At 39.9% G+C, this 20,632-nt stretch overlaps 3 protein-coding genes across 3 annotated transcripts; all 3 read right to left on the bottom strand.

Annotated features, from left to right (window-relative positions):
• Nucleotides 1-297: 297 nt before the first annotated feature.
• On the bottom strand, nucleotides 298-951 carry bsnd (barttin CLCNK type accessory subunit beta). The gene is made up of 3 exons (XM_086162198.1): nucleotides 643-951; nucleotides 494-570; nucleotides 298-355 (listed from the first exon to the last, which is right to left on the bottom strand). Exons 1-3 carry the CDS (start codon nucleotides 817-819, stop codon nucleotides 298-300), a joined length of 312 nt encoding a protein of 103 aa, XP_086018324.1. The 5' UTR covers nucleotides 820-951.
• Nucleotides 952-1,248: 297 nt separating this feature from the next.
• Nucleotides 1,249-4,719, bottom strand: LOC147225667 (uncharacterized). Its single transcript, XM_086161749.1, has 2 exons — nucleotides 3,886-4,719; nucleotides 1,249-2,490 (listed from the first exon to the last, which is right to left on the bottom strand). The coding sequence occupies exons 1-2, from the start codon at nucleotides 4,149-4,151 to the stop codon at nucleotides 2,331-2,333; spliced, it is 426 nt and encodes a 141-aa protein (XP_086017875.1). The 5' UTR covers nucleotides 4,152-4,719; the 3' UTR covers nucleotides 1,249-2,330.
• Nucleotides 4,720-11,704: 6,985 nt separating this feature from the next.
• Nucleotides 11,705-16,752, bottom strand: LOC147225666 (uncharacterized). Its single transcript, XM_086162027.1, has 2 exons — nucleotides 16,122-16,752; nucleotides 11,705-14,222 (listed from the first exon to the last, which is right to left on the bottom strand). The coding sequence occupies exons 1-2, from the start codon at nucleotides 16,436-16,438 to the stop codon at nucleotides 13,985-13,987; spliced, it is 555 nt and encodes a 184-aa protein (XP_086018153.1). The 5' UTR covers nucleotides 16,439-16,752; the 3' UTR covers nucleotides 11,705-13,984.
• Between the last annotated feature and the right edge of the window lie 3,880 nt (nucleotides 16,753-20,632).

The following is a 20,632-nucleotide window of genomic DNA, read 5'->3' as shown; positions in this document are numbered from 1 at the left end:
TCATGTACTTACTAAATAGTGTAGTATCTACCTTTTACTACATGGTAAGAACACATTGCTTAAATCTGTGCAAAGTTGGAACGTTGATCGTCTGATGAGGTGTTCTCCAGTCAGTTTCCTCACATAACTCCTTCAGTCACCGTATTCAGGCGGTCAATGTTGCTTTTTCTTCCATTTTCCTCTCTTCTCTCCCCCTGTGTTCTTCTGCCAACGCTACTCCATTACATCACCATTATTTTTTCCCGTAGCAATAAAATATTATCTTCTGTGTATTGGTGCAGTTCCCCCCCAGACACATTACTGTGCTGCTGTCGCCATGTTCACTCTCTTCATGCTGCTTAAGAGTCCTGTGATACTAAGGAAACCATGGGGAGTCATTAGTGCCTGGTATCACATGTGTCTATGGGCCATTAGTAGTGTGTGTGTGTGTGTTTATGTGTGTGTGTGTGTGTGTGTGTGTGTGTGTGTGTGTGTGTGTCCCATGTCCCAGTACCTCTCATGTTTAGCATCTGCAGCAGCATACACTAAATCCTCTCGGTTCTTCTCCTGAGTCCCGGGAGCCACAATGACCTATTAAACAGACTCTCCATTGTCAAATCCTCACCTGCAGCCATCACGATATTTCCAAAGTTGTGTGTCTACCTTGGGATAGCACTGGCAGAGGCTCCACGCAGTTCCGACAAAAATCAGAGTGACGCCCAGGGCGCACATTGTGCCGTAGATGTGCGGATGCTCCTGAATCATGATGAAGAGGCCAACTGCTACCACACAGAACCCCGCCGCTATCAGTCCGTAACGATACGGTTTCCCCTGTGCCATAGCCGCTGTAAAATAACTGTGCGGTAACCACAGACGCACTGGTAATACCTTGAGAAAACAAAACTGTTGTTTTGACTCTGGCCTTGAAGGTCAGGGTGGAGAAAGTGCAGTTAGGGTTCCAGTCTGCTGCCTATTACAGCCTGCAGACACAAAGCTCAGGTATAAAGTTGCAGGTGTGTGTATCAGAAAGGTGACCTTGGTTCAAGCTGCTGGAAAGAAGCAGGCTCTCCGCTTCTGCACAATATCCTTATTTAGCACTATTTAGTGTTTGTATGGGTTGGATGTCATCTTGGTCTTTCCAGGGTTCCCTCTCCTCCTTTCCGAGCGGGCCGCCGATAGCTCTGTTGATACTTCAACCCAAGTTTATAGTAACATTACAACACAGGACTCACAGCGGGCATTCCTCAAACACCAGATACAACACAGACGTGGGAGAAACACTGTATTGACATTCAGCTGTTACAGGTTCAGGCACTTTGCATTGTTGTTGAACTATCAGTGAATCTTGTGCAAAGTTAAGACTGGAAAGAGTACTGATATAAAAAGGAGGAAACTGTTGAAATGTGAGGAATGTTGTTAAAGTAAAGTGGTAGCAGGTCAGTAGTGGGTCACATCAATCAAAGCAGGCTGATAAAACATTCAAAAGAGATTATTATGGGAGGCTTGATGCCAATCTGGTGGCAGGTCTCTTTACTTTGTAGCAAAAGTTAGATTAAGTTTTTTGAAAAAAGTGCCTTTAGTATAGTGAGGCAAGTAAAAAAGAAAACTTGTTAATAAACAGCTAATTAATAGTTAATTGAACTTACTTCGTAGGTATTTTACTGTTCATGAGCAATCACATAGAAATTTTTGGAAATATTTCATATAATCTTTTTGTGTAACATAAAATTATTGATTTCTAATTAAGGGTTGCAGGAGCAAATACAACTTTTGCCAGACACATGAAAATGTATCCCCAAGAAAAAAAGTCAAACGATTGCCAATTTGTATTTAACTTTTAAGAAATGTCGGAAAACATCTATCAACATGGAACTTCTTACAATCCAGGCTGATAATTACTTTCCAAGTTATCTATAAATATTTTTGGATTGTTTTCCGAATGTTGCAATGAAATGCTTTTCAAGGAAAAAGTGCTTGGAAAAAAAAACCTTTGGAAATGTCAGATTAAAACAATAATAATAGTAATCATGTTTAATCAGACATGTCGCTACCTTTGCTTTAACTGGTAAAATGTTAATAAAGTTAAGTTTAAAAAAAGTCTAATTTTACTATTTATTAATGATAGTTGTTACACGCTAGCTACCATTGTTCCATTCACAATATGCCTGCTTTCTAAACCCAGGGGCCTCATGGGGCCCAGCTTTGTCTGAGTGTTTAACCAGCTGCAACCTCCTTCTCCCTCTTGGTCTGTGTTTGAGGCTCGCTACGGCGTGCTGACCCACAGCCCTCAGCCCTCAACTAAGGTTCAAAAGGCACTGACAAAAAGAAAACAAGTCCATCAGCGCGAGAGGTTAAAGCTGCTCATTGTGTTCTTGGCTCTTCATCACCGTGTCGTAGGAAGGCGGGGGCTCCATAGTCCAGGGCGGTGGGGTTGATGGGAGGGAGGGCTCGGGGTCCGGCGCCCTGCTGACGGAGTCCGCCGACATCTCCCGACGAATCCGGTCCAATCTCCTGAAGAGAACCATCGAGAGGAAAGTTTAATGTTTATTGTGATCCCATCCTGTTTAATTTCATTTATTAAAATTCTGCTTTGCTCACTTCAGGCTCCTGCCTCCAGCCCACACCCATCATCTGACTCAGCCATCAACCACAATATGTTATTCACTTTATCTTACACTTCTAACAATAAAACCATAGACTCCCACACATTCTTACACTTTCCCTAATACTTGAACTCCTTTCTCTCGGGTTACTCACACAGCTCCTTTTCTTTCTCATACAGCTCATTCTCTCTTTTGGCGCCTATTTATTATAAGCCCCCCATTGTGTCTGAATCTATGAGTAAGGAGCAATTACAGAGGACTGTCTCACTTTTAATGGAGAAATGACAGACATAATATTCCAAATTGAGACTTACTGAAATTCCGCTTGCAAAGATTATACATGTTTAACTTTCAGTTAGCACGTGTATAACTTTCACATAAATAACATGTAGCATTCATGTTTATATAAAGTATTTTATGGCCTTTTCTTTCAACTGTATCTATCGAAGGTTGAGCCGTCTGTAACGCCAGTTTAAAAGCAACGACAAGAATGACACGATCTTAATATCACATTGCAATTCAACATCAGACCCTTTTAATGCAACTGATCCTTCTGTCCTCTTACTCCTCTAACAATTTGAGAACTCAACTTACAATATTGTCATGTTGTTTTTCCAAACTCTTTACTTTAGTTTGCACAAAGATTCCCTGCAATGGATCCAAACAAATTCGACAACTCGATCCAGGGTATAGGCCCCAATACATTTGAGGTCTAGAAACACTGTGTTTTGTCAACTTGCGGCCAAAGGATAGAAAAAGTCTTGATGATGGAAACTTTGCTCCGGGAGTCTCCTCTTTTACAGCATTGGACAATGAGCAGAGGACGCCTTGTTTAAATTTAAATGCTTTGGTCGATTACCTCAGACAATGCCAGGGGTGTCTGTTAACCACATGCATGTATTTTTCTTCATGACCTACTTCTATAATCAGGCCGTAATCACAAAATCTGCCACTTTCTCCATCCCGCTATCAAAAGCCTGTGTTCTTCATCTCTCTTGTGCTTCGAAGCCAATGTTTGGGTGCAATGTTTAGGTTTTTGAAAAGCACAGGGCGCGATGACTGAGTCAAAGCCTAATGCACAGGGCAGCATTTAAACCAAGTTGAGGTCACAGAGAAACAGACTATGGATCCTGTACCATAATATGTGTATTGTCCTAGAACCTGTGTATCGCGATACGATAGTATCAAGATGTCACTGCAGTCGCAAGATCTGTTAATCTGCTCCCTGTCAGCCCTTTACACTCTTGTTTCTGGGAAATGTTCGCGTCAAAGCATCGTGCGCTTGTCTTAAGTTCGAGTGTACCTCTGGATGGCCACGGCCTGCTGCGGGCTGAAGCGCGTACCCGTGCGTGGGTGCAGGAGGTAGTGTCCGGGCACTGCCACCTGGAGATTCTTCATGGCCATGCAGAGCCCCACGACCAGAAGGCCCACGCCCCCCAAGCCCACGATCAGCCCGAGTCCGAAGAGCGGGGCGGATTTCCCCGGCAGGCCCAGACAGATGACCACGACCCCCCCCGTGGTCGTCAGCAGCAGGCCCAGACACAGAACCAAGCCCCGGGGGAGCGGCATCTCCGGAGCCCCTGCCCCCTCAAGGAGTCCCTCCGGCGGCTACAGCCGCGCGTCCGCTCCGCCAGCTGCCGCCAATGTGCGGGGAGTGAGGCGCGGCATCACGGCCGGATGTGTGTGTGTGTGTGAGTGTGTGTGTGCGCGCGTGTGTGTGCGAATTTACAAAGAACTAAGTTGTGCGTGGAACAACGCGGACACATGCGAGCGGCGAGCCGTCCGTGCCTTCACCGCCGCCGATCGTCGCGCCGGCCGACGGGAAATCTTGGAGCGGGGCTGCGGAGCAGATGTGGCCACTTAAGCTTTGTCATCGCTCTTCTTCTCATCATTAAGTTTCATGATGCTCGCATGGCGCCCTCCCACCCGAGATCCCGGGGGCGAAAAAAAAAACAAAAACGAAAACTCAGGGAAAATAAGAAAAAAAAAAAAAGAACACAACAAGCCCTCCGCCGCTCAGCCTGTATATCCTGCGACCTTCCACTTCCACTTCCACGCCTCTCCCATTGAGCGGATCCTCCGCCGGGCTGCTGCTTCCTTCTTCCCGCGGAGGAAGCACGTCCGCCTTTTTACGAAGTGACTGAGAACAGGGGGAAAAAAAAAGGCGAGGTTGGGGGTGGGGTGGGGTGGTGTTGGGGGGGGGGGGTGATGTCGCGCGTGACGTGGGGTGGGGGGGCCCGGTGTGGAAGGTCTTTCCTGTGAAGAGGAGGGCAGGCAGGGCGGCGCAGCGCTTCCACACTGGCGCTTCTCCCGTGTTTAAGCGAGGCTGTTTGCACGGGGGAGGGAGTGTGTGTGTAACTAACCCCTTGGGGGGGGGGGGGGGGGGCATCTTATTTCTAGAGCTGGATCTCTCTTAATCTATTTTCTGGTGGGAACTTCGGAAAAAAACGACTGACATCTGAACTCCTGCGGGGCGCATCCTGCGGGAGCAAGCGTGTACGCGCAAAGACGAGGGCACAGCTCCAGCTCTTGACTTCCGACTCGGCGAGTTGCGCACAGCAAACAAGGAGCGCCGGACATTCACTCATGTCAACAACAAGTCAAAGGCGGAGGCTTCTGGAATCTTGGCTACATCCCAGATGGAGCTTTACATGAAATGTTACCTCTGCAGGAATAATAATTATAATAATAGTAATAATAACAATAATAATAATAATAATTATAATGATAAGGATCTTCTCCTTTTGGCTTTTCCCTTCAGGGGTCGCCACAGTGAATCAACCTTCTCCATCTTCTTCTTATTATTGTGATAATCATCATTATTAATGCAATATAATATAATATAATATAATATAATATAATATGATATCTTCTTCTCCTCTTGGCTTTTCCCTTTAGAGGTCACTACAGTGAATCCACTTTCTCCATCTAACGCTATTCTCTGTATCCTCCCCTCTTCCACCAACTACCTTCATATCTTCTCTCACCCTGTCCATTAATCTTCTCTTTGGTCTTCCTCTAGACCTACTGCTAGGCAGCTCCAATTCCAGCATCCATTCACCGATATATTCACTATCCCTCCTCTGTACATCACCGAACCATCTCAGTCTGGCTTCTCTGACCTCTCCAAAACATCAGACCTTCTCCTCTGATGGACTCATTCCTGATTCTATCCATCCTGGTCACTCCTCAAGAGAACCTTGGTATCTTCATCTCTGCAACCTCCAGCTCTGCTTCCTGTCTTTTCGTCATTGTAACATGATATCATGCTATAATAAAATATAATAATTATAATTACTAGTATAATAATAATGATTATTATCATTATTATTATTAACCACTGAATGAGGGCGCGGTGTTTAGTGAAAGTGGTTATTAAATCTAGTTCAATGTTGTGAATGGTTGTTTGTCTCTATATGTGGCCCTGTGATTGACTGGCAAGCAGTCCAGGGTATACCCAGCTGTTACCTCTCACCCAGTAACTAATTAATACTAATTATTTAAAAACAAGCAAAAATGTTGTGGTAACTCAGTCTTTGGTACAATTCCAACTTTTTTGCTTGGAGTTTTCATTAGTTCATTAGTTTCATCTGTGTTCTCCGGTTTCCTCTCACAGTAAAAGCAACACGTTCATTGGAGATTTCCAAATCTCCCAAGATACACTATGCATGAGTGAATGAAAGATTATTCCTCTCTATATGTGTGCCAATGATGTGAGAGAGCTGTGATTGCCTTAAGGCCCCCGCGACTACAGGATAAAATATACACCAAACTTTATTTGTACGAATAGAAGAGATATCTAAAAGGGCATCTTGATATGATTAAAGTTCCTCCTCCTCCTCATTAGTTAAAAATTGCAATACTTGACCCCACAGTCCATAACAAGTAGGTCAATTGGAGACCTTATAATTGTTCAAACATGTGAATGACGTGTGTATGGTTGAATATCTCTATATGTGGCCCTGCCAGCAACTTGGGATCAGTCAAGGGTGAATCCCACTTACCTTGACTTGACAGCAGGCATCAGCTACAGCCTCCCTTAGTGCAGGAAAAGCGGTATAGAAAATGAATGAATGATGTTAACAACAACAACAACAGCAACAACAATACTAATATTAATAATCATTTTGATAATAATAACAATAACAGGTAGCACAGTGGCGCAGAGGTTAGTGCTTAAGGCTCACAGGGTCTTTCTGTATGTTCTGTTAATATGTTGTATCCATGTTTCCTTGGATTCTCTGGTTTCTTCCCGCGGTCCAAAAACACCCAGTAGGTCAATTGGAGACCCTAAACCGTCTAGGTGTTTGAATGACTACCCTTTCCAGGGTATATTCCACCTCTAGTCAGGTTCCAAGCCCCCTATGACCCTGAATGCAGGATAAGCTCTATAGGTAACGATTGGATGAATGAAGAATTATTGACATAATGTCAATCATAATCATGATAATAATCAAGTAAAAATCAAAGTAAAAAGTTGGAGATGTAAAATATTCTCTGAGTCAAAGTTGCTGATGTACTGTGTTATGGAGGCAGCACTGTATGATATAAGCATTATGCGTAGTCCTGGAAGGACAAAATATTTTAAGTAACAATAGAAAACATTTTGCACTTGGTTTATTCTGTAAAGATCTTTTCCTTACCAAGAAACTCATCAAACTTTTAAATCTTTTACTTTAAATTTGTTGAAGGTCATAATGGTGGAGATGTGAGTGTCAACTGTTGGTTTTTGAGCTCCATTCCTCCCCTTGCCACCGATTCCCTCTCACACAGATAATTTTACCTCATATTGACCGGATCTTTTCCATCACTCATCCATTAGTCGCTTTTTGAGCAGCAGCTGGTTCACTTTCACCGGGCAAAGGGAAATGCAATTAATAATAAATTTGCTGTCCATCTTAAACGTGAGGCCGAACTGGTTCCATCGAACGTGAGTGAGGTTCATCCTCCACTTCAACACAATTCTGGGTTATGAGTGAGTTTTCTGGACCATTATTGTTCTAAAACTTGTCTGCCACCGTTTTTCTTGGGATTTTAGCAGGATTGTTATTCCCTCCCACCAGCCACCCGATCAATGAACTGCATAGTTAATGATAGACGGTGGATGAACAGGTCCTGCAAGAATACAGTATGTCCCACCCATATTTCTATTTGTTCAGCTGGAGGAGGAAAAGAGGGCGCACATATTCAGAGACAACCCTGACCTTAAGCATGGGAATGTTTTGGTCATTTCCTTGCCCTCTAATTCGAAGTCATATGTTAGCCAGCGACTGACGTAATGTAAAATGTAGTGAACTTCAAACTATTTACACTGAAGTACAGATTTTAAAACCACTCCAGAAAGTACAGAGGCATAGAATGGGTACTTAGTTGCAGAAATGAGAAATAAGCTGCATCTGTAGCTTTCCAACACTGGATTATGCATGATAATCTGTATAGAGACATTTCCTTTATTCACAACAATTATTGTTCATTCACCCATTATCTATACCATGTATCACGCACTCGGAGTTGTGGGTGGCTGGAGCCGATCTCAGCTGTCATTATGCGGGGGGCAGGGAACATCTGGACCGGTAGCCAATTGAGATCATATAATTTAGAATCTCAGATGAGATGAAGCAGAAATAATAATAAGAATAATTATTATTGGTATAATTATTACTTTATAACCCATTCTGCAATTCAATTCAGTTGTCAGGTTGTGGGCTGCAACATCCTATGAGTGTTCAGTGCACTTGTGAAATGGCATCCACTTTCTCTCAGCAACAGTATAATGATTTTTTTTTTTTTTCATTTTTTTCATTTAATTCTGGGATGAACTATTCCTTTAAGAGGTGGGTCTGTTGGTAGAATTTGTGACTTCACAAATATTATGTAAGTCCATATTTGTCAAATTATCAGCAGACACAAGTTGTTAAATTGTTCTTCTGACGAAGGACGTGTTTGGTTTCATCCTGCTGACTTGCGATACTTCAACTGTTAGTCTGTAAGAAGCATTTTATAAAATAAGGCTTGTTATGCATCAACTTAGAGCCTCTGAGTCACAAATATGAAGATTGGATTTTGAAGTAAAGTGAGAGGCATGATATATCTGCCTGTTCATCTTTTATAATAAAAATATTTGACCACTTATATAATAATTTCTAGTATGACAGAGGAAGAGGGCGGTATTTTAGATTTTAATGCGCTATATTTGCTCCAAAAACTATGCCAGACGCACTTTATATTATAAACAAGATTATTTTTATCACTTGATACATGTTAGGGTTGAGCTTTTGTGTATGTCATTAATCTGTCATTTTTCTACATCTGTGAAGATAAAAATCCCAGATTGGCCCATTTTCTCCAAATATGCCACAGAGAAAAAGATACACCTATTTAGAGACACCAATATGAATATATATGATAAAACAGTCTGAGAAAACATGAATAAAATATACAGGAAGAGGTTGTCTTTGCATATAAATTAACCCCAAATTAAACTGGAATATGTTTATAATACAACTGTCATATGTATCCATTAGGCACAGTGGGACGGTGGTTACGCTTCCACCTCAGAGTAAAAAAATCTGATTTTGATTCTGGCAGGGACGTTTCTGTGTGGTGTTTGCATGTCCTTCTCGTTCCTGTGGGGGTTCTTTGGCCTCCTCATTGAAGACCCTAAACTTCCCATTTGTGTTAATGAAAGAGTAAATGGTTGTTTTTGTTTTCTCTATATGCATCCAGGTGATCAGTCCAGGCTGAACCTAGCCTCTGGCCAAGTGACAGTTTGGACCTGACGCTCCGAGTGCCCCTTGTGACCCTTGGTGCAGAATAAGCAGTATAGATCATGAGTGAAAGAATAAATAAGGGGATGTAGTTTCATTCCATGTGTTGACAAGAAATTAAATTCACATCCATCAAGTATTTTAAGCAGTATAGAGAATGGATAGATGCGATGGAAGGATGTATCCATTGTATCAATCCATCTAAATGAAAGTGAAAATAAACATTTGGTAAAAAAAAAACCTGAAACTATTTCCTTTTGCTGAGATTAAAGTTTACAGCGGTCCTAATTGTTTAGAAAACTACAACACTTAACCTTGTCTTCTCCTAAGACCTTGAGCTCTCTCATTGCATGTTCCCAGGAGGCGTGGCATTATCTGCTTTTGCGGTCCTGCAAGGCATCCTCCACCAGAGACAGAGGGCGGCTCACACTAAATGTTGATCTGTCCAAAGTTTCTGCCTGGTTAGGGGTCGTTTTTTCCTTGCCACTGTCTCCAAGTGCTTGCTGCTGAAGACTGTGCTTAAAATATCAGATGCATATCCATCATTTTACACACTAAACAAACGAAAATAAATAGATAGAAGCCATTGTTAACACATGAGGGACTTCACATCTGCCGGCTGCAAAATAGTAAACCTACTCGGCAGGATTATAGAGAATCAATTTCCACAAACTGGGTTTTTATAGTATACGTGAAGAAACGCTACAGGGTTGTCCTCAGGTTTGCCTTTTTGGCTCCAGACATTGTCATCAGAAAAGTTTTAAGAGCGAATATCTTGCAGACATATCCATTTTCCCTGTCGTCAGATGTTCTGTTATTCTGAGAATGGTTGAAAAATGGGCTGGAATGTGTAACCACAAGTCCTCTGTTTTTCAGTCCGACAGCTGTTTCTCAAACATGGTGTAGGAATGACATGCCAGTTTATAATCTTTCAAGTGCAACTTGTTGCAGTAAATTCATAGCAATTGATACATTACTATATTATTATAGAAGTAATTTTATGTATGCACTGTATGTATACATGCATGTGTATGCTGAAATGGTGCATATTTTCACAAGTTAAAAGTCGGATCAACATCCTATTTTCCCAAACATAGCAAATAGCAAAAATAAAGGATTTTTTCAGAATATAAGTACCAACTGAGCCCTTGGTTCGATTCTGGGGGGGGGGGGGCTTCTTGTGTGGAATTTTCATGGCTTCTCCATGTCAGCGTGGATTGATTTTCTATGGGTTCTCCAGTTTCCTCCCTCAGTCCAAAAACATGCAGTACATTGGAAACCCTAAGTTGCTCAGGTGTATGAATGACTGAGTGAATGGTTGTATATGTGGCACTGGAATTGACTGGTGGCCAATCCTGGGATAGGCTCCAGTTCTCAAGCTACCCTGACAGTGGGACAAGTGGTGCAGGTAATAAATAAATGAATTGATAACTATAGGAAGCAACTATTTTTCGGTTCTAGCTGTTGACAAGAAATCAAGTTCACATCCACCTAGTATTTTGCAGAAGTTGTATTTATACATTTATACATTCTGTTCTGTTCTGACACGTTTTTGTCCTCTGAATTTATTCATGCCATGAATAATCAAATTGCTCCTTTAAGTACTTTTTTTTGCATGCTCCTGGGCTCGTCCACTATACCTCACACATCTCGAGCCCGCTTCCTAAAGAGGTATTATTCCCTTAAGTGCAGCTGTAATAAATGTAAAACAATTTTCCGTGCCAAAAAAAGTGCAGTGTGTATTTTGACATATAGTCCTTGACTTTGACTGTAGCAAATAGACAGTGTCACCGAATGCACCAATATTTAGAAGTTGTGCTAAAGCTTCTGTTTTAAAGTTTTTTCTTGTCTTCAGAAATCTAATGAAATCTAGCTTTCGATCTCACTGTACCACTTTTATAATTGTGAGGCACCATCTGTTGTAGGAGGTCATGTGACTTGTTTGAAAACAAAACAATCATTAAACGATGGTGAGCTTAAATTGCAGCCGTAGTCCCTGCTCCTCCCTGCAGTAAAACTATAGGCATGAATTTTCAAAACCTTTTTTCATATTTCCCTCAGACGTCAATATTCTGAATACACTTTGTGTAGCTTTTATGCGCATTTTACAAGAATTCCACTTGGTTTTCTCCCTTGAATTACTGCACATCAAAGTAGCCAAGTAACATCAAATGTCAGTTCTCACAGTTGAAGAGGTGCTTAAATGACAAAGCAAATAATTGGGAAAGGTGTGCTTAATCTCAGTTTTATAAGATGACATTCACAGGAATAAACACATACATACAACTCACACAATACAGAATTTGTTCCTCCTTGACTTTAATTAAATATAGGTGCATATATTTTATAAGTCCAGTGTTTTCCGTGTGTGTGTGAGTGTGTGTGTGTGTGTGTGTGTGTGTGTGTGTGTGTGTGTGTGTGTGTGTGTGTGTGTGTGTGTGTGTGTGTGTTGATGACAGATCATCATTGTATTATCATATCTATCAGTATTGAACCATCATTGTTTACAGAAAAGCTTTTTTGTCAATTAACCATTATTTCCTGAAAGCAATATGTATAGTTACTCAAAAAAATTGAATGTGTCCAGCTTTAATTATTATCTATGCAACCAAACTTATAATTTGTTACTGCAGAACTTCCAGATTTTAGGAGCAACCACAAAATCATAATAGATTTCCTCTCCTGGACAAATATTATGTTCAAATAGTAACCAGAACAGACTAAAATAACATTTAATGCTGGAAATAGAATACTTGGTCCATTTTTAGAAATTACTCATGCAGTAAAAAAATGCAGAATGATGACAGGAGGTACAGCGCCGATGTCATTGTCAGCTCGTATTTAAAGCTCACACCGAATTGCCAGTGAGTTGTGAGAGGTTTTGTCTGATCAAAGTGAAAACTCATGAGGTCAGATGAGTCATTGTTTCCCTTCATTCAACAAGCCAAAGAGTATAAGACGATTACAGGCCCAGGCGGTCAAACCCAGCGTGAAGCATCGCAGCCATGAAAAATCACATTTAACCAGTAACAAAGCATGTTAATCCTCTGCTGATATACACTATTCAGGGTAAAATTCTCATCAAAATAGACTCGGGAAGGATCGACATTTCATTGGCCAGAACTGTTGAATTGGAAATGAAATCCTGGATTTTCTGAGTGTGTTTCTTCCATGATAATAGATGCCCTTAAGTTAACCTGTTTATAAGAGGAATATGGGTATTGGAATTGTCTATTTCAAAAACTGAGGTTGAGATTTTGATTTCAAACTCAAGCTACTTTCAGTGTGAAGACTTTAAACCTAACTTACATGTAAATATTTAAGTTTGTAGCAAACGAGTAGCATTAAATTATGTCAAATCCCATGAAAAACTTAATCTGGGCTTGTGTTACATCATGTGTAACAACAACATTAAAAGAGAAAGGGAGTTTATCTGAAAGATAATTTGATTTCCAGCATGTCCAAGTTACGAAGGCATCAGCACAGTAAATAAAATTCGGCACAATCAGTGCAGTTGAAAAGAAAAGACCAGCATTCTCATGAAGCCAGACTCAGTTAACCCTCAGATGTTTGAGAAATGCTGCCATATTATATCCTGGTGACATTATGAGAGAAAAAACACAAGCACATTCATTTATTTATGGATTTGGCTATTTTATATTCACGCAATTAATTCACAAAATTCATGAAATTAGTCACCGTGGTGTTATAGTGGTATTTGTTTCTTCCTCTTTGTTAAATATTTGTCAGTTACTCTGTAACATTCAGCTTAATCTATATATTACTGTCATAATTTAGCTATTAATAGGAGGTCTATGTATGAAAATCATGATACATCATTTTACTATTCATTCAATACATATCTTTGTCTGGTTAAGACTTTGGTTTTGAAATATCCTTAAGGATTTTGAAAAAAATCATTTTTAGCTATTTTGATTCTCTTAAATTGTATGGTAGATTTACTTCAGTAAAATTGTGATTTACAAATATCAGCTCAGCAGAAAATCAAGAAAGTAGGAATACATATGAACAACTTTGTTACAAAGACATTACCAGAAATCTTACATGAAGAGAGAATTTTTTTGTATTTCAAAGATTTTATATGTTAAAGGTCAGATCTTTTCAGGGGGATTCGGTACGGGGTAAAATAAAACTGGATTGAAAGTAGCCTTCGGTTATATAGATTTAAGTAGTTGTGCTTCCCATATTGCCCAGCCCAAATAAAAGCGTTGCGAGCAGGGTTATTTTGACTTTTAAAATGGTCTATAAAATCGTAAGTCTCAGTTGAAGTCATAAGGATGATTTCAACATGAAGCATATATTTTGCTAAATGAGTCTAGCTTGTCCTCCATTGTGTCCAACTCCTCTTAGTCTCAGTTTAGGGGAGTTTGGTAGAAATAAAAGGTTTAAAATACATACATAAAGTGTCTCTGTGCTTCATTTTTGGTTTTATAAGGCTTATCTAGCTGTAATTTCAGATGTGAATATATCTATATACCTTTGTTGGAATCACAGAAAACAATGTAAAACATGCGAAGACATACACCAGGGAGAAACATGCTTCAAGTATTGAAATGTCACGTCACAGCATCTACTAAGTCTTAGAAGCCGCCTATCCAAACTGAGGCCAGATTGTCACACCTCGAAGCTGATCTCTCTCGACTGACCGAACAGGGGCTCTGTCGCGAGGTGTGTGTCTGAGTATGCGCGCCGCAGGTGTGTAGAGCTGCATGTGGTTTTTATGGCAACTTCATAGGGAGGAGGGGGTCCTAGCCATGGAGGAGGGTGAGGCGTTGGACTATAATTCCCAGGGTCCATCGGAGGATAGTCGAATTCCTCCCCACGTGTGCCATGTCTGTGATACTCCAATGTCCTGCAGGTATCAAAACAGAGATCGAGGGCAACCAGGTCTAATCGAGCCTTAAAAACACTAAGAGATTTAGAACTAAAAGCATTTGGCATTATAGGAAAGTAAACAGCACTCTATCAACAGGATATAGAAGATGGAGGGGATCATGTTTCACTGAATACTGAATATCCCTATACTATGATGAAGAATATTAAAATGCAAGATGATGAACTCTGTCAAGCAGTGGCATGAGGAGGGACTCGAGTTGCATGATTTTGCCTTTTTTTAAATGAGTCAATGGGCTGGTATGAATTTCTCTGATTTCTGGTTTCCCCTTGACCTTGTAGGTGTGGTGAGAGAGAGGATGGAGAGTGAGCAGTCGTATGTGAAGCCAAATGACTTCCTCTCTCTGCATGACATGCCCACATCACTGGAAAAGTAATAAACTTCATCCCCCAAAATGTGTGGGGGACTGACTGCCTCATGTCTGTCAGGCTGAGCAACCAGTATTGCTCTCAGTGGATCAACAGTGAAATGGACTGGAGGAGCCATTAATATCACTAATGTACAACAGGGATATTGTATTTCAGTGAAACATAATATTCTTGTGCTTTGTTTTTATTCTGGTCCATTATAAATCATCCTTCTGTCTAATATGCGCATTAAAACATATTATAATAAGAATTGGCTACCTCTGTACCTATCGGTTCAATCAGGTAGACTAAACACAATATACCCTTTCATAACTTAGTATTTTATGATCGCATCCCTTTTTATTCCCCCCTTGGATTTCATTTTTATATTCTTGTTCTAAGTCAGATTTTTTTTAGACTTTTGATATTTACACTTTATTTCTTATTTGTATTGCTTGAACTGATGCTAGCAACTTTGGCTGTTCACTTTTTGCTTTAAAAATACAATTTCCCTATTTTGTGCGACTGATAGAGAGATGTTGTACGTTACATTATGTTACATAATACTGTCTTGTCTGATTTTCTCTTCTTATCTCATTTTAAATATAAATTTCCTAATAACAACCTTCTGGGATTTATAACTTGGCCAGTTTATGGCTCACTTGGCCAAAATATTCTGGCACACATATTACATTTGAAGTAGTTTATGAGTCAAACCAGACAGTGTTGGGTTTGCTATCTTTACTCAGAACCTGTGTGAAGACAAAACAATGACTTGGCCTGACCTCAAGGCTGTGCTGTAACCACAATCTATGATGAATCATTCATGATTGTGCAGGTCTTCTTCTCTGGACAGAATAGTTCAGAACAAAAATGTGAACCTATCAGTTGCTGAGATTGTCATAAAAATCTTGCTTTTATCTAAATCAAACACAGCAGTTTTGAAGGCATAACTTCCATAAATACAGAGATTTGTTCAATTTTATGAAAAGTTAGATACAAGATGAATAGTAGTCATCTTTTTCTTTGGTTATTTCTGTTGTTTGCAAATTTCCAGTAAATGAAATAATACCTTCCTGAAATGTCCAAAGTTTTGGTCTTTTTAGTAATTTTAAAAACAATTTCCAATAAAACAAAAAAATAAAAGATTTTTCTAAAATGAAAAAAAATTGAAAAGTGAGAAAAATTTCTGTCCTTTTGGATTTCTTTCCACTGACCAAATTTCAAGGTTTTGCATAAATTATTTATTTTTCATTAGTATGCATTTTCGGGGGGGATGCCATAACTATTTATAATTTTTATTATTACTATTATTATTATTATTATTAGGGAAGTGTAGTAGCTGAACTAACCCAATAAAAATATCCAGTCTTTCAATTATTCTAAAGGAAAACAATTTTGCCAACTTAATGGAATAATCCCTAGCATCAGAGGGAATACATACTCTTTTCTTTGTTTTCTCTTTTAAACAGATGTTCAACCATATAAGTACAATCTCTTTTTCACCCACCTGGGCAGGACCCCTGATTGGGACTCTGGAAAGCGTCCCCCCGAGTGTGTGAAGAGGCCATGACTGCTGATGTTAGAATAGTCGTTGAATGGATAATGCGGGCACTCGGAGTCGAACTCCCGGTGGTTGTAGTTCACAGCACTCTTGCTGTTCATGGCCCAGAAGAGCCCTAAGATGAGCATTACCACCCCCAGCACTACGCAGCAGAGGGAGAAAGCCTGCAAACGACTCTGGTACGAGGTCAGGAACGCTGTGGAGCCCCCGGTTACGATAAGGAAGGCTCCGATGAAGATTGTTCCATGGTGCAGGGACGGCATCCTCCCTCAGGACAGAAGCTGAGTCTGAGGCTGCAGTGTAGGCTGTGACCAGCTGGATAGTGTCACTCAATACAAAAAGACCCACGCAGTGTGTGCCCCATGCACTCTGACAGGGACCAGACATCCAAATGACTTGTATCCAGTTTTATTCTCTCCAGACATCCAAATTACTTGTATCCAGTTTTATTCTCTCTGACAGGCTACCATCTCAGAATTCTACCAGAGTCTTACTTCTTTGTCCCCATCATTTTTACTTGTCATGAAAAACAAGAGAAGCGCTTGACTGAATAGTCCATGGGTTGGTCCTTCCTCCCTTTGAGGCTCTCCAGCTGCTTTGGAAAAGTGCAAAAAAAAAACCTTTACTTTTTGGCATGGAAAGAAAATAAAGCTGTGTGGGGCTTTGATGCACATCAGGCTGTGTTTATCATCAGAGCAGATGGACGAGAGAACGGCAGAGCCCATTAAGAAATCTTTACTGGCGCCCCACCCTCCTCTGTCTAATGTGTCTGAAGGGCACCACTTTAGCCTTGTGTGTGTGCGCGTGCACATACGAGTGTGTTTGTGTGTGTGCATGTACGAGTAACGCTATCTTTGTAAGGAGTAATTTGATTTTCAGATAAAGGATAGTTTTGTATTTAATTTTTTAATGAATTCCTCACACCTTTCGGGCGCCATATGTGGATTCGCACGCGGTAGCATGGGATTTGGATGGGCAATGTGGTAAGATTCATGAAGGATTGAAGCATGCTCCAAACCTAACTTTAGGGCGAGAAAAAGTGTGTGTGTGTGCGTGCGTTTGTGCGTGTGTGCGTGTGTGTGTGTATGTGTGTATGTGTGTTCTTGGTCTTCATTGTGCTGTGGGGATGCAAAGCTGTTTTCAGTTACTGTGAGAACCCAAATTTCTGGGGAGAAAAGAATAGTGCTTCATTTCAGAGGTAAACATTTGTATTTGTTAGGAACAATGTTGGGATAAGTCTCCATGACATTGTTCACAATGACTTTTCCCTCTCAAGCCAATTATATACAAATGGGTTTTGCATGTTTTGAAATTGTAATAGGTTACACATTGAAATATGAAACAACTCAATCATAATGTCAGAAGAAACCATGCTTTATTGCAACATTTTCCATTATTTAGACTCATGAAACACAACCACAATATATCATAGATAGATAGACTTATCAACATAGGAATAAAATGTGTGTGTGTGTGTGTGTGTGTGTGTGTGTGTGTGTGTGCGTGTGTGTGTGTGTGTGTGTGTGTGTGTGTGTGTGTGTGTGTGTGTGTGTGTGTGTGTAGAATTAGATCTATGAAAAATATGTATACAGAAAGAGATGGCTTAAAAGTACTTCCATAATTATAATGGAGGGTATATAGTAAATACTATATACAGTATGTATAGAATGCGATAGTATTAATCAATGATAGAATCTTAAGAATCTTAAATATCCATCCATCCATCATCTGCCGCTTGTCCTGCACCCTGGGTCGCAGTGGATGCTGGAGCCTATCCCAGCTGTCATCGGGCGAGAGGCGGCACACACCCTGAATTGGTCGCCAGTCAATCGCAGAGCCACATATACAGACAGACAACGATTCACTCACTCGGGGCAATTTTCCCAATTTTTTGTCAGAATCGCACAAGGGTCCTTTCACATTACTAGACTGAGGTGTTAACCACTGTGCCACTGTTCTGCTCATCCAAAAAATTCACAAGAACTATTTACATTTGTTGATAATGCATTTAACCTGTATATATTTAATGCATTAATAATGCATTTAACCTGTATATATATTCTTTAATTTGTATGTTGTTTTTTTTGCTCTCTACCTCGCCACAACTTTCTCAATCTGAACTGTTAGATGGGTTACACGAGACGAGAGCAGTAGCTATTTTAGTGGCTGTTGCTGACCTTGCAATTATGCAACAAGTACTCAGGTACTCAAGTACTCTGAAACATTCTGGAAACCACTCTCAATTCTGCTTCCAATGCACAATTCGAGTTTCCCTTTTTTTTAATCAGTTCAAGTGCAATGATTTAGTGAAATTAATTCAAATTGTATAAAAGACAATGAAAATGAAAGCTAAAGGTTGCACAAAATTTTCTTATGAGAGGTAATTATCGCTACCACCGCCTGAATATGACCAGTGTTGGTGTGCGAAAACCTAATGCATGACTTCAAACTTGACAATGTGTTGATTTGGACACAGTTCTCACAGCAATTCTTTTTTCCACACTCCTTCAACCAGCATTTACATGTAATTCTGGCGTATTGAAGCTCAGTGTGCTCATGAGAACATAGATAAAAAGCCATTGTCCTCTAAGCCCGTGTGATTTTATAAACATACTACATACAACTTCATTTACATTTTTGTCAGCAATTTGCTCTTTAAATTAATGGAGATGTTGAAACTGTCTTTTATGAGGGTGATATGAGTGTTGTATACGATATAATAATATACTGTTCTTACACTGCTAACTGGATGACTGTTTGCACAGCTATGCACATAAGATCTGTAAACGACAATTGCACAGCAGTGTAAAATTGGTACTACCCCACTCCGTCCCTCGCTCAGTCACATCTATTTTTATTTATTATTAATTCTATTTATTATCATTTATTTCTGTTTATTAGTTTTTGTATTTCACAAAACTGTACACAAGACCTGTACATTTTCCTGAGTTATGTCACATTCAAATTAAAATTTGTATTTGTACTCAATGCGCCTGAGCCATTCTACCCCCATAAATGAAATTTAGGTCATCTGTGTTGGACTTATATTTACTTCTTCTGTTTTTCTTTTATTAACTGTATATTTCTTTTCGTACTGAGCATCTTACAGACCTGGAAACCAAATTTGATTGACAGCTTGTGCTCTGCATAACAATAAAAATCTCTCCTATTCTATGTTGTCTGTTGGTTCCCCAGCTTTGAAGCCTTGACACTACCATTTTGATTGTCACTAACTGTTTTTTTTTGTTCATTTTTTTTACGCAGAGTTTACCACATTTGGACAAGAAAATGAAGCGAGAACGTTGCTGCTAAACCCAATACCACACTTTAGGACTGCAGTCTCAAGACTGGTAGAATACAATCATTCATTCATTCATTCATTCATTCACTCATTCATTATCTATAGCCCTATCCTGCAGTCAGGGTCACAGAGCCTACCCCAGCTGTCAACGGGAAAGAAGACATTCTGGACCGGTTGCCAGTCAATTGCATGTAGAGATAAACAACCATTTAATTGTATTTTGGAGACCAGATTCTGCTGTGCTCAAGGTTGCTTGACCTAGAAATTCCCCAAATCCTGCTTGTATACAGCAAAAACCACTGTACTAACATTCTGCAGAATCTATTCGCCAGTCTTCATGTCAATTCTTCCTTGCCCAAGATGAATGGATGTGACAAATATGCCTGATAATTTGCTAAACTGTCTGATATTACAGTAAAAAGGGGGATATGCAGAGTGAAATGCAATTTGAGTTTGCAGATTTTATTGGGACATATTTCTAAATTTGTTTTCAGTCACAAAATGAAACTCCATGGTTGATAATAAGGCAACACAATCACATGGCAAGTTTTACAAAAAAATGATGATTATAGTTCCCCAAGCTGACTCAATTTTGTCAAAGCAACACAAGCTGCAAGTAGAATAAGAAGAAAAGTTTGAAAAAAATTATCAGAAATACAGCCCTGGAAATAAAATCCAATAGCCCTGATTCTAAATCTTCCTCCACTTTTAAGTCACCCTGTAGAAGCAGTAAGCCCCAAATTCCCTCTAATCACTCTCGGATATAAAATCTTTTTTAATAACGTTAAGCGGAAGTTTCCATCTTGAGCATTCTAAGTATATATCAGTGACATTTTGACCTTTGCACTTGAACTAGGGATAAATAAATGTCAGCAGTGAAAGACAAAATCTGCACTGTAGTTAGTCAGTGCCAGTATGCGTATGTATAACATTTGGCCTCATTGATTAAGATGTTTTAGTTTCTTTGGCCCAAAAAGTGGTCAGGTTTGTATAAAGCAAATGTATGTGTTATACAACATGTGATAAAGTAAGCTATAAATATGACTCTAATTCTGAATCTGACACAGACATAATTGTGCAAAACAATATATTTAGAAACTGGTGACATGGCTACTCCCAGTGTTTCTGATGGCTATAGGAAGATTATCAGAGATAT

Source organism: Fistularia commersonii, chromosome 16 (assembly GCF_037954325.1).
Source record: "Fistularia commersonii isolate RoL2024-O1a breed Wild chromosome 16, RoL_Fcom_v1.0, whole genome shotgun sequence".
Lineage (NCBI taxonomy): Eukaryota > Metazoa > Chordata > Actinopteri > Syngnathiformes > Fistulariidae > Fistularia > Fistularia commersonii.
The sequence above is the reverse complement of the archived record's forward strand: the minus strand, read 5'-3'. Positions and strand labels throughout refer to the sequence as shown.